We start from the raw sequence: 14,680 nt of genomic DNA, 5'->3' as shown, positions 1-14,680 counted from the left end.
TGGCAGATCAAACTTATTATACCCTAACCACTATGTGGTTTAGGGTATAATGACTTTAAAACAATGTGTTGAAATATTTTATTAATTTTGAAGATTTTTTCAGAAATATTAAATCCATTTTGACTTCATTAAAACGAAATTTGCATTCATGTTAGGATACACATTTTTATGTCGAATCACTTAGCTATAAGGACAAACAGACTTCATTGAAAAGTTTAGAGACTTTTAGACAAGGAAAAACTTTTTTTCAGAGAAATACGTCTTCTATTCTAAGCAAAATTCGTATTCGTATTCGTATTTTAAGCATGTGAAATATTTGGCCTCCCGACAATATTCTTTGCGGTGCACCATCTACTATTTAATATGTGATAGAAACCAAATTTATGAAAATGGACCAAATTCTGTTTGGTCTGACCATCGGACCAAATTTAAAAATTAGAAATCTTTTGGACCAATTTTGGTCCGATCGGACCAAAACGGCAACGCTGATTGGAATTGAAAGTCTATACACAGAGTAGAAGTAACTACTCTCCGAAAGTTTTTTTATACCCTCCATCATAGGATGGGGGTATATTAACTTTGTCATTCCGTTTGTAACACATCGAAATATTGCTCTAAGACCCCATAAAGTATATATATATTCTGGGTCGTGGTGAAATTCTGAGTCGATCTAAGCATGTCCGTCCGTCCGTCCGTCTGTTGAAATCACGCTAACTTCCGAACGAAACAAGCTATCGACTTGAAACTTGGCACAAGTAGTTGTTATCGATGTAGGTCGGATGGTATTGAAAATGGGCCATATCGGTCCACTTTTACGTATAGCCCCCATATAAAGGGACCCTCAGATTTGGCTTGTGGAGCCTCTAACAGAAGCATATTTCATCCGATCCGGCTGAAATTTGGTACATGGTGTTGGTATATGGTCTCTAACAACCATGCAAAAATTGGTCCACATCGGTCCATAATTATATATAGCCCCCATATAAAACGTTCTCCAGATTTGACCTCCGGAGCCTCTTGGAGGAGCAAAATTCATTCAAATTTTTATTTCTATAGAAAATTTTATTTCTATAGAAAATTTTGTTAAAATTTTATTTCTGTAGAAAATTTTGTCAAAATTGTATGTCTACTTTGTCAAACTGAATTATATACGTATTGGATCGCTCTTTTTTGATTTAATATATACCACGTATGGACTTACATACAATTTAGAAGATGGTGTTAGGAGGTTTTAAGATACATTGCCATCGGCAAGCGTTACCGCAACTTAAGTAATTCGATTGTGGATGGCAGTGTTTAGAAGAAGTTTCTACGCAGTTCATGAGTATATACGGCCGAACTTACGGCCGTATATACTTGTTTTGTTTTGCAACAGACGTAGAGAAGAGGTTTTGTTATATTTGTAATGTGTGTGTGTATGTTTATGTTTGCAACAACCTCCATCGACATCAGTCCGTGGTATACCTACGAATATTCTTACTCAGATCTAATGGTACCTAATTTCGCTTTTTTCCCCTTTATTGTATAATAAATGTATATGCGCACATTTTTCAACTAAAATTGAAACTATCCATAATTTTAATTAAATTTTCGAGAACTAATATCAGAAATAAGAGAATGCTAGGATATAGTACAATAGTAAAGCAAATGTGAATGAAAAAAAGCATGCCCGGTTCCAAAGATTTTGTCTATACTTTAACAGTTTGGGTATTAATTCCGAGCCAAAGAAGCGGAGAATACAAGTAAGGATACTTTACAGACGTAATTCTCTTTTAAATTTGGGGGTTATGTACTTTCTTCTAGGAAGCAAATGTTAATTTTTCATTTTTTTAGATTTTTTTCGTCAGTTGTTATCAAAATCCTTTAAAAACGAGTTAACGAGTTATTTTTTTCCCATATTAAGACTCGACTTCCAGTAGAAATTATGCTATGTTTCAAGTAAAAGGCGTCTTTAAAATAAAGTGTTGAAAAACATGTCTTATTTTTTAACGATTTGTTGCTTTGTAGGCAAGATGCAAAAAGGAAACAAATTTAAAGACAATTTTATTAATTTTAAAGAATTTTTCTTAATTATTAAAGTCACGTTGACCTTACCTCAAAAATTTTATCTTTCATGTTATGATACACATTTTTAAGTAAAATCACTTAATTATAAGGACATTACAACTTCATTCAAAAGTTTATTGCCTTTTGGACAAGAAAATAACTTTATTTTAGAGAAATGCGTCTTCCATGTTAAGCAAATTTGCATTCTTATTCTAAGGACATGGAATCTTTGTAGTAATACGGGATGGAATTGTATTGTAGTAATACGGGATGGAATTGATCGAAAGTACTGTTGTTACTTTTACAACACATACTAGATATATATTTTGACATTTGCCGTTTTTGAAAACAATTACTAAAAAACACGTTGTGTTTTCCCCAATGTACGTACGTACAAAAATACATATCGTACATTTTAAACGTTTACTCACACTACGCTAAGTACTAGCTAAATTTGAAATTACCTACACAGTGTAATTTCAAAGTTACACATTTCATTCAAGTAATATTTTATTCGGAGCGGAGCGGTTTTTCATTTGGAAACCGCTCCGATCCCGCTCGCTCCGGATTTTAGAAATGCCGCTCCCGCTCCGGCAAAAAAAGGGCTTGCTCCGCTCCGCTCCACGCTCCGCTCCGCTCCGCTCCGGGATCCCTGCTACATACATAGATAAAAATAAGTTTGAGAACCAATAACTTTTTTTGGAAAATGAACAATAAAAATTTGTTAATTTTCCTGCAACAAATAAATTTGTAATTTTAATAACCATTATTACAAAAAAGTTGTTAGCAATCTTTGCCACCAGAAGGCAACAAATAATTTTTGATATCAACAATCTAATTTGTAAGTAATTTGTTGAGCACCAACCATTACAAAATATTTGTTGTTGAACGTTACGTTTAATCCTCAACAAATATTTTGGAATTTGAACGAAAATATTTGTATATGAACGTCTATTTATGATCTGTAAATAATTTATTGGTGTCTTCAAAAATGTGATTTGTTTGCGTTTGTTAATAAGCAACAAAAAAATTTTTTTAACAATTATTCCCCGTAAATTTCAAGTAAATAAAAGAGACAACCCCTTCCCCGATCAAATATCGACAAAAAATTTGGTGTTTGTCGTTCAAAGACAATCGAACAAATTTTGTCCAAGATTCAAAATGTCGGATAAGAGTAGGAGTTTATTTTTTCACTGTACCTAGAAAAGTCGGGTAAAGGGGAAGTCCTCCTCCTCGACAAAATACCGAAAATACTCTAGCCGATCTTTGTCAAGATGCCAACCCGAACCTACATATTTGAAGCAAATCTGAGAACTTTTGTGCAAATTCCAAAAAGTTGGGCAGGTCTCGTACAACAAACACATTTAAGAAACCACAAATAAATGTTTTTCTGTATTCTCTCAAGCTCTTTGCTTGCTATAAAACACGTGCTGATATTCATTTTGTTCTAACGATTCCCAGCGATGTGTGCGTCACTAGTCTTGTTATTTTTGTTTTCAAATCTATAGCTGTCAACTATTTTCTCAACAAACAAATTTGTTGAAAATTACGGATGTTTTTACTATTTTCTCTGTCAAGCATCTACAAACACATTTCAACAACAAACGCCTCATTTTCAATAGACAAATTTGTTGAGCATCAGCAGTTATTGTTTGTAACACATCGAAATATTGCTCTAAGACCCCATAAAATATATATATGTTCTGGTTCGTGGTGAAATTCTGAGTCGATATAAGAATGTCCGTCTGTTGGAATCACGCTAAATTCCGAACGAAACAATCTATCGACGTGAAACTTGGCACAAGTAGTTGTTATTGATGTAGGTCGGATGGTATTGCAAATGGGCCATATCGGACCACTTTTACGTAAAGCCCCCATATAAACCGACGCTCAGATTTGGCTTGCGGACCCTCTTGGAGGAGCAAAATTCATCCGATCCGGTTGAAATTTGGTACATGGTATATGGGTTGTGAAAGCGATTTGGTCCAAATCGGTCCATAATTATATATAGCCCCCATATAAATCGATTCCCCGATTTGGCTTGCGGAGAAGCGAATTTCATCCGATCCGGCTGAAATTTGGTACATGGTGTAAGCATATGTTACTTACAACATGCAAAAGTATGCAAAAATTGGTTCACATCGGTCAATAATTATATATAGCCCCCATATAAACCGATTCCCGATTTGGCTTGCGGAGCCTCTAAGAGAAGCAAATTTCATCCGATCTGGCTAAAATTTGGTACATGTAGTTAGCATATGGTCTCTAACAACCATGCAAACTTTGATTCACATCGGTCCATAATTATGTATAGCCCTCATATAAACCGATCCCCAGATTTGACCTGCGGAGCCTCATGGATGGAAATCTATCCGATTCGGTCGAAATTTGGTACGTTGTGTTAGTATATGGTCTCTGACAACCACGAAGGAATTGGTCCATATCGGTCCATAATTATATGTAGCCTCCATGTAAACCAATCTCCATATTTGACCTCCGGAGCCCCTTGGAAGAGCAAAATTCACCCGACCCGGTTGAAATTTGGTTAAGTGGTGAAATTTGGTACATTGCGCTAGTATAAGGCCGCTAACAACCATTCCAAAATTTGTCCATATCGGTCTATAGCTATATATAGTTATAGATCCCCAAAATAATCTACCAAAATTTTATTTCTATAGAAAATTTTGTCAAAATTGTATTACTGTAAAAAAAAATTCTTTGTCAAGATTTTATTTCTATAGAAAATTTTGTCAAAATTTTATTTCAATAGAAAATGTTGTCAAAAATTTATTTCTATAGAAAATTTTGTCAAAATTTTATTTCTATACAAAATTTTGTCAAAATTTCATTCTTATAGAAAATTTTGTCAAAATTTTATTTCTATCGAAAATTCTGTCAAAATTTTGTTACCATACAAAATTTTATTTCTATAGAAAATTTTGTCAAAATTTTATTTCTATAAAAAATTTTGTCAAAATTTTATTTCTATAGAAAATTTTTTCAAAATTTTATTTGTATAGAAAATTTAGCCAAAATTTTATTTCTATAGAACATTTTGACAAAATTTTATTCCTATGGAAAATTTTGTGAACATTTTATTTCTATAGAAAATTTTGTCAACATTTTATTTCTATAGAAAATTTGGTCAAAATTTGATTTCTATAGAAAATTTTGTCAAAATTTCATTCCTATAGAAAATTTTGTCAAAATTTTATTTTAATAGAAAATTTTATTAGAATTTTATTTCTATGGAAAATTTTGTCTAAATTTCATTCTTATAGAAAATTTTGTCAAAATTTTATTTTTATCGAAAATTCTGTCAAAATTTTATTACCATTTCTATAGAAAATTTTGACAAAATTTCATTCCTATGGAAATTTTTGTAAAAATTTTATTTCAATAGAAAATTTTGTTAAAATTTCATTCCTATAGAACATTTTGTCAAAACTTCATTTCTATCGAAAATTTTGTCAAGATTTTATTACTATACAAAATTTTATTCTTATAGAAAATCTTTCAACATTTTATTTTTATAGAAGACTAGCGTAACCCGGCCCGCTTCGCTGCGCCTTCCTAAGCATATTTGGAGGAATATTTGGCGTTAATTTAGTCAACTATATCCTTCGTGCTGAAAACAAATTCGAAAAGATTTGAATTCTTTTAAACAAATCGGACTACTTGATTTTTCGTTTATAGGTACAAATACGGCGGGAGAGGGTGTACCTTCTTCTATATTTCTTGTGAATTTTAAGTGTGGTTTGTCAAGGAAAGGTATCCTTCTCCTCAACATATCTGAAAATTAGGCACTATATTATAATAACATACAAAGAATTACTCTTTCCCATCCAATAAATCGGAAAAAGCAAAATTAGTAAAAAATTTTACCACATTAACATTTGCTAAAATGTTGGAAAATGATGCACCCTCTACGTTGGCTGCCAAATTCATGTAAATTTAAGTTCTTTACTAAAAAGAAGTCTGGCAGAAGCCTGTGCAAAAATCATAAAATTATGTACCGAGTTCCCATTTACGGACAACCCTCTACTTTCAATTTAAGAAAAAAAAGGACAAAAGGGAACCCTCCCCCCACCTTCGCTCCACTCCGACCTGATATCGGTCTATCACGTACCCTATATTAATTTCGCAACTACTCAATGGTCCCTATAAATTCTATCGAAGTAAATCGACAAAGTTTATTTCAATTTTCCCCTTCCCCAACCAGATATCGAAAAATCATATCTAATTTAAAAATCATGTATAAATTTAATCACCTCCTCCCACGTTCCCTGTAAATTTCAAGTAGATCGGCGATGTTTAAATTTTGCTCTATTGTTTTAAAGGGACGTCACTTTCCCCGATACAATATCGACAAACACCGTAGTGAATAGCACCCCTAACCTTCCCTGAAAGTTCTTGAAACTTTCCTTCAAGTGTGGGGCAAGGAAGGTTGCCTCTTCGTTCATAACCTTCCCCCACTGCCTATGTAATTTTCAAGAAAACTTTCTCTCCTTAGTCGCCTTTCTCTTCCATTTGGAACTTTCGGCGGATCTAGTGTTCGATGATCTTAACCGCTGTGATAAAAGACGCGTAGCTTGATCTACAGATTCTGAATTTATACGATTTGAAAATCGTACTTGTTCTGATTGCACTCGGGCACCATGTTGTTGTTGTGTCTCTGATTGTCGCGATGCAGCAGTTCTTATCAGTTGGGAGCGTAATCGTTCATCCCATTGTTGTTGCGTCTCCGATTCTCTTAATGCAATAGTTCTTACCATTTGCGATTGGAGCCGAATATCGCGCTGATTCTGAGTTTCGATTTCTCGAGAAGCTAACGTCCGTATTCGTTGTGCTTGGATTCTGCGGCGTCTTTCTTCAGATTTCTCTAATGTACGCAATGTGCTTGATCGAAATCTTTGTGACAGGATTCGAATTTCATGCTGTTGGTTTGTCTTTGCTTGTCTAGAAGTTGTTGCTCTATTTCTATTTTCTTCTAAACGCAGCTCACGCTCTTCTTGCGACTCTTTATTCCTTCTTTGTTTTAGTTTCTGCGATTTTATAGAAAGTTTCGTAAGAGTTGCCTTCTTCTTCATTGGCATGATTTAAAAATTTATTACAGGAGGTACAGAGTTGTTATAGAGTTGTGAATGCAAATGGTAGTAATCGAAGGTAATTATTGCTACACACTGATTTCACACTGACTACTTTATCGGTAATAGTTATGAAAGGTAAAATAACAAAGCCACAATTTAGTAGTTTTTTTAATATCAAAAGATACGCGTGTCCGCACTATTTCGTTTTTAAAAAGCAGGTAGAACAGTTTCCTAAATTCATTTTGCACGACTACTGTGTAAATTTCAATAAAACCCGAGAAGAGTAGTACTGTACACTGTATTTAAAAAAGTAGAGTAAAGGGGAGAGACCCCTCCACGACTAAATTTCGAAAAATAAATTAGCGGCTCCTTTTCTAGGGGCCACCCCTACCATCCTGAAAATTTTAAGTTAATCGGAGAAGTTATGTCCAATTTTCAAAAAAATCGGGCAAGGGGGAGGTACCCCTCCCAGACCAGATACCAAAAAATGAGATACCCTATTTTCACCACATGGTCACCCTTTACATTCTTGAAAAGTTCAAGTAAATCTGCTTGACCGTTTCCGACTTCAAGCAAATCCGAAACTTGAAAAAGGATCGGCAAGGGGGAGGTACGCCTCCGGCAAAGGGTCCATTCCCTGATTCAATTTCAGAAAATGAAGTTGCGGATCTTTGTCCCATAGTCACCCCCAACTTTCACTGAAAATTTTAAGCAAATCGAAGAACGTAAGTCAAATTAACAAAAAGTCGGGCAAGGGGGAGGTACCTCTCCACGACCGGATATAACAAAAGGGAGTACCTTTTTCTACCAAATGATCATATTTTACCTTCGGTTCAACCGTTTGCGAGTTCAAGCAAATCTGAAAACGTAAGTCCAATTCTAAAAAAATCGAGCAAGGGGGTGGTACCCCCACCTCCGGCCCAGAAATATAAAAATGATTTACCCTATTTCTACTACATGATCATCCTTTACCTTATCTTAAAATTTCAAATAAGTCGGTTCAGCCGTTTCCGATTTCAAGAAAATCGGAAAATTTGAGCTCTATTTTCAAAAAGTCGCTTAAGGGGGAGGTACCCCCTCCCGACCAAATTTCGAAAAAAAATTTGCGAATCTTTGTCTAGGGATCACCCCCTACTATCCCAGAAAATTTCGTGCAAATCGGTCAACTTTGGTCTAATTTTCAAAAAGTCGGACAAAGGGGAGGTTCCTCTCCGCGACCATATGTCAAAAAATGAGGTACCCTATTTTCAGCACATGAGTGCCCCCCACGATCTCTGAAAGTTTCAAGTAAATCGGTTCAGCCGTTTTCGCGCCAACCCGGAACATACAAATAAACAAACAAACATATTTTGAATTTTATATATATAGATTTTTTCAAAATTTTTATTTCTATAGAAAATTTTGACAAAATTTTATTTCTATAGGAAATTTTGTCAAAATTTTATTTCTATAGAACACTGCAACGTTTAATTTTCTATAGAATATTTTTTCAAAATTTTATTTCTATAGAAAATTTTGTCAAGATTTTATTTCTATAGAAAATTTTATCAAAATTTTATTTCTATAGAAATTGTTTTCAAATTTTTATTTCTATAGAAAATTTTATTTTTAGAGAAAATTTATTAAGCAATTCTACCAATCCAAGAATTCTACCAATCTACCAAACATTAAAACCTCTACCATTTTAGGAAGAATTCTACCAACTGTGGCAACCGTGGTTTCACGACAATCCTTTTTAAAAATAGTACAAATACACACCCCTACTTTATACCAATATTGGTGGAATTTTTCCATGAATAGTGTGTTTAAAGGATACATCTGGAATATTCAAATGTAGAAAAAAAGATGATAAGAAAAAAATTATATGATTTTTGATTGGGTTTATGTGCTTTAGACGTCCAATATATCAATCTGTGAGTTGAACTAGAAGTATTTGAAAGTAGAAATACCTAAGTGAGTATTTTAGTTATTGTCATTATAGATACACATAAAAAAATCTTTCGTCAGAAATTAATTTATTTTCAACAAAGTTTTCTTGTTGCTTGCAGTTGTTTTTTAAAAGCAAATAAATCTTACTTTATGGTACCCGTTGCCACTTTTGTTTCCAACGGACTTTATTTAATATGAGTTAAACAAATTTAATAACAAAAGAAAACTTCATTGGTATAAACTTTCCCCAAAAGGAATTATTTTTTTTTGCATGTAGTGGTTTTAAGATACTTAAAAATTAATTTTTGTGAACTCTGTGGTAAAAATAATAAGTAAAATATATAGATGTCAGTTTCCTTTTTCTTCTTTTTAAATCAAGTTTTAGTATATCCTGTTTAAATATAAATTACAGAGAAAACGGGCAAATGTTTTTATTAACAAAGGCTATCTATTTTTGAGACAATGTTTTTTTATCGCAGAAAAAAAAATAACTTGGGAATTATACATGACTATGTCTTAGTTTGTGAACAGGTTAAAACTGAGGTCATGAGTTAATCATAAAATTTATATCAACTTTTCTAAATATTTGTTAAATGTTATTTTAATAGCTTCTTTATAAATTTATATATAAAAAACATAATATATACCTTGATGTAGTTTTATTATTAATTTGTTGAGAATATTTTTATATACTTATGTATAAACAACTCATTTTTATATATTTTGTGTATGTTTTTTGTTTTATTGGTAACATGTAATTAACAACATTTTTCATTCATCGATCAACGTCTTCTCTCTTATATATATATTTTCACCTACTATATGATTGATCCAATTCTTCTTCTAAAAATACCCCTGTTTGTTTTTTTTTTTTGTATGACCTTTTCATTGATTTTTTGTTTTCTATCTCATTTCCGCTTCCTTTATTTTTCAATATAAGGTCTATCGTTTTGTTTTGGTTTTGTATTTATATGAGTATATGGGTATGTGTGGCTGTGTGTGTGTGTGTGGGTGTTTTAAATTTTTATAAACTGTACAATGTCCTTGTTGTTGATGCTGGTGCTGGTTCTGCTGCTGATGATTTTGGTGTTGATGATGCAACTTTTGTTCTTGTTGTTGGTACTTGGGCTTTTCTTTGTGAAGGTGGTGTTGTTATTTCTGTTTCTCTTGTTGTCATCGTTGTCGTCGTTCTCGTGTATTATAATAAATTGCAAAAAAATATTGATGTGGTTGCTCTTGTTGTTGCTGTTATTAAACTGTACAAAACTGACAATGAAACTATTAAATATGGCCAATGATGATAATGAAATGGCCAACAGCAGCAGTAGAAGCCACACCACCACCATATCCAACTCCAATGCCGCCAATGCCAACCACTCACTATCGCATGCCTAGATATTGACATTTTGCTCAACAAACTGGATGCCTTGGAGGTAATGTCATTACTGTCCATACTGATGCCGCCACGTACATCCGTTTTGCCATAAAATATCGGCTTACGGGTAACAGCATTGCTGCTGCCAATAACACCGGGTAAACCATTAAGGCCTCCAACGCCGCCACCACCAGCTCCACCATTTACACCCGTACCACCCGTTGTGATACCATATTCAAAAGAGTTACCCATGGTGTTATAGTGGTGACGACCACCACCCTCGGCACCACCTGCCATACCGGGCTTGTGTGTGGAATGTTTATGGTTGCCATTGACCGAATTTGAGCCAGCACCATTGGCATTACCTGAGCCGCCTGCACCATTTGACGCTCCATCTCCTCCACCACCACCCACACCCGAAGTATAGTAGACATTTGGTGTTAATGGTGGTAGAGGTAAATCGCTATCATCAAAATCCTCTGCAGAGCCATAAAGATCTTCATCATCGGGTTGATATGTGACGCGTAATTGTTTTTGTTTTAAAATGTCATTGGTGTCGGCATCGGTATTACCTCCACCATGTTTATTAACCGGTGTTTTACGACTTGGTCCAGGGATTTCTGTGGTAAAAAAAAACGAAACAAAACAAAATGAGAAGGTAAAATACACAGTGGTTAATTGAAAAATCAGCAATGTCTCATAGAAGGATTTTAAATACTAGTGAAAAAGGGATTTATTAAAATAAGTGGCAAATGGATATTTTTGTACTAAGGTGTAGGTACTTTTGTACACTAAATAAAATATTGACCTAATATGTATGAAACACATCTTTAAGATATAGAAATTTTAATTAAAAATGTTTACAATATTTCCTTTAAACATTTTTTTCATTAAATTTCGGTCAAGAAACTTTTCAATTTACATCAAACATTTTTAGCATTTTAGCAAACCTTTTTAGCTCATATTGGGTATATATGACATCACGATAGGAGTATTTTGCAAAAACGGCATCGAGATATTTCTGTATCGGAAAAAAGATTGACACTAATTTTGGGCAAATATTTGCCTAATATGACCATATCCGTCTGTCCTTCTCTTGGGCTTCTAGACACGGTTGCCATTTGAGTCAAAAATAATCCCAAATTTTGAAGAAAATTTTACCAAAAAACCACCAAACCAAAGCGTATTGTTTTGTACAATTTTATTTCTTAAAACAATTTGTCAAAATTTTATTTCTATAGCAAATTTTGTTAAAATTTTATTTCTATAGAAAATTTTGTCAAAATTTTATTTCTATAGAAAATTTTGTCAAAATTTTATTTCTCTAGAAAATTTTGTCAAAATTTTATTTCTATAGAAAATTTTGTGAAAATTTCATTTCTATGCAAAATTTTGTGAAAATTTTATTTCTATACAAAATTTTGTCGAAATTTTATTTCTATAGAAAATGTTGTGAACATTTTATTTCTATACAAAATTTTGTCGAAATTTTATTTCTATAGAAAATTTAGTTCTAAAGAAAATTTTGTCAAAATTTTATTTCTTAAAAAAATTTGTCTAAATTTTATTTCTTAACAAAATTTGTCAAAATTTTATTTCTTAACAAAATTTGTCAAAATTTTATTTCTATAGAAAATTTTCTCCTCATTTTATTTTTGTCAAAATTTTATTTCTATAGAAAATTTTGTCAAAATTTTATTTATATAGAAAATTTCGTCAAAATTTTATTTCTATAGAAAATTTTGTCAAAATTTTATTTTTATAGAAAATTTTGTTTCTAAAGAAAATTTTGTCAATATTTTATTTCTATAGAAAATTTTGTCAAAATTGTATTTCTATAGAAAATTTTGTCAAAATTTTATTTTTATAGAAAATTTTGTTCTAAAGACAATTTTGTCAAAATTTTATTTCTTAAAAAATTTGTCAAAATTTTATTTCTTAACAAAATTTGTCAACATTTTCTTCACATATTGTTTTTGTCAAAATTTTATTTCTTAAGAAAATTTTGTCAAAATTTTATTTCTATAGAAAAATTTGTCAACATTTTATTTCTATAGAAAATTTTGTCAAATTTTATTTTTATAGAAAATTTTATTTCAAGAGAAAATTTTGTCAACATTTTATTTCTATAGAAAATTTTGTCAAAATTGTAGTTCTCCAGGAAGAAAGTTTGACACTAATTTTGGTCAAATATTTGCCTAATATGACCATATCCGTCTGTCCTTCTCTTGGGCTTCTAGACACGGTTGCCATTCGAGTCAAAAATAATCCCAAATTTTGAAGAAAATTTTACCAAAAAACCACCAAACCAAAAAGTATTGTTTTGTACAATTTTGTTTCTTAAAACAATTTGTCACAATTTAATTTCTATAGACAATTTTGTCAAAATTTTATTTCCATAGAACATTTTGTTAAAATTTTATTTCTATAGAAAATTTTGAAAAAACCTTTTTTAGAAAATTTTGTGAAAATTTTATTTCTATAGAAAATTTTGTGAAAATTTTATTTCTATAGAAAATTTTGTCAAATTTTTATTTCTACAGAATATTTTGTGAAAATTTTATTTCTTTACAAAATTTTGTCCAAATTTTATTTCTATAGAAAATTTTGTCCAATTTTTATTTCTATAGAAAATTTTGTCAAAATTTTATTTCTATAGAAAATTTAGTTCTAAAGAAAATTTTGTCAAAATTTTATTTCTTAAAAAAATTTGTCAAAATTTTATTTCTTAACAAAATTTGTCAAAATTTTATTTCTTAACAAAATTTGTCAAAATTTTATTTCTATAGAAAATTTTCTCCTCATTTTATTTTTGTCAAAATTTTATTTCTATAGAAAATTTTGTCAAAATTTTATTTCTATAGAAAATTTTGTCAAAATTTTATTTTTATAGAAAATTTTGTTTCTAAAGAAAATTTTGTCAATATTTCATTTCTATAGAAAATTTTGTCAAAATTGTATTTCTGTAGAAAATTTTGTCAAAATTTTATTTTTATAGAAAATTTTGTTCTAAAGAAAATTTTGTCAAAATTTTATTTCTTAAAAAGTTTGTCAAAATTTTATTTCTTAACAAAATTTGTCAACATTTTCTTTCTAAAGAAAAATTTGTCAACATTTTATTTCTATAGAAAATTTTGTCAAATTTTATTTTTTTAGAAAATTTTATTTCAAGAGAAAATTTTGTCAACATTTTATTTCTATAGAAAATTTTGTCAAAATTGTAGTTCTCCAGGAAAAAAGTTTGACGCTAATTTTGGGCAAATATTTGCCTAATATGACCATATCCGTCTGTCCTTCTCTTGGGCTTCTAGACACGGTTGCCATTCGAGTCAAAAATAATCCCAAATTTTAAAGAAAATTTTACCAAAAAACCACCAAACCAAAAAGTATTGTTTTGTACAATTTTATTTCTTAAAACAATTTGTCACAATTTAATTTCTATGGACAATTTTGTCAAAATTTTTTTTCTATAGAACATTTTGTTAAAATTTTATTTCTATAGAAAATTTTGAAAAAACTTTTTTTTAGAAAATTTTGTGAAAATTGTATTTCTATAGAAAATTTTGTGAAAATGTTATTTCTATAGAAAATGTAGTCAAATTTTTATTTCTACAGAAAATTTTGTGAAAATTTTATTTCTATACAAAATTTTGTCGAAATTTTATTTCTATAGAAAATTTAGTTCTAAAGAAAATTTTGTCAAAATTTTATTTCTTAAAAATATTTGTCAAAATTTTATTTCTTAACAAAATTTGTCAAAATTTTATTTCTTAACAAAATTTGTAAAAATTTTATTTCTATAGAAAATTTTCTCCTCATTTTATTTTTGTCAAAATTTTATTTCTATAGAAAATTTTGTCAAAATTTTATTTCTATAGAAAATTTTGTCAAAATTTTATTTTTATAGAAAATTTTGTTTCTAAAGAAAATTTTGTCAATATTTTATTTCTATAGAAATTTTTGTCAAAATTGTATTTCTATAGAAAATTTTGTCAAAATTTTATTTCTATAGAAAATTTTGTCAAAATTTTATTTCTATAGAAAATTTTGTCCAAATTTTATTTCTAAAGAAAATTTTGTCAAAATTTTATTTCTATAGAAAACTTTGTCAAAATTTTATTTCTATAGCAAATTTTTTAAAATATTGTTTCTATAGAAAATTTTGTCAAAATTTTATTTCTATAGAAAATATTGTCAAAGTTTTATTTCTTAACAAAATTTTATTTTTATAGAAAATTTT

At 30.3% G+C, this 14,680-nt stretch overlaps 1 protein-coding gene across 1 annotated transcript in view; it reads right to left on the bottom strand.

Moving 5' to 3' along the window:
* Positions 1 to 9,793: 9,793 nt before the first annotated feature.
* Positions 9,794 to 14,680, bottom strand: part of DIP-alpha (Dpr-interacting protein alpha) — a 230,152-nt gene continuing 225,265 nt past the window's right edge. The window contains exon 9 of the mRNA XM_075299884.1: positions 9,794 to 11,060. Coding sequence (XP_075155999.1) covers positions 10,264 to 11,060 — 797 coding nt within the window. The 3' untranslated portion in view covers positions 9,794 to 10,263. The remainder of the gene's footprint in view (positions 11,061 to 14,680) is intronic.

Source organism: Haematobia irritans, chromosome 3 (genome assembly GCF_050003625.1).
Source record: "Haematobia irritans isolate KBUSLIRL chromosome 3, ASM5000362v1, whole genome shotgun sequence".
Lineage (NCBI taxonomy): Eukaryota > Metazoa > Arthropoda > Insecta > Diptera > Muscidae > Haematobia > Haematobia irritans.
The sequence above is the reverse complement of the archived record's forward strand: the minus strand, read 5'-3'. Positions and strand labels throughout refer to the sequence as shown.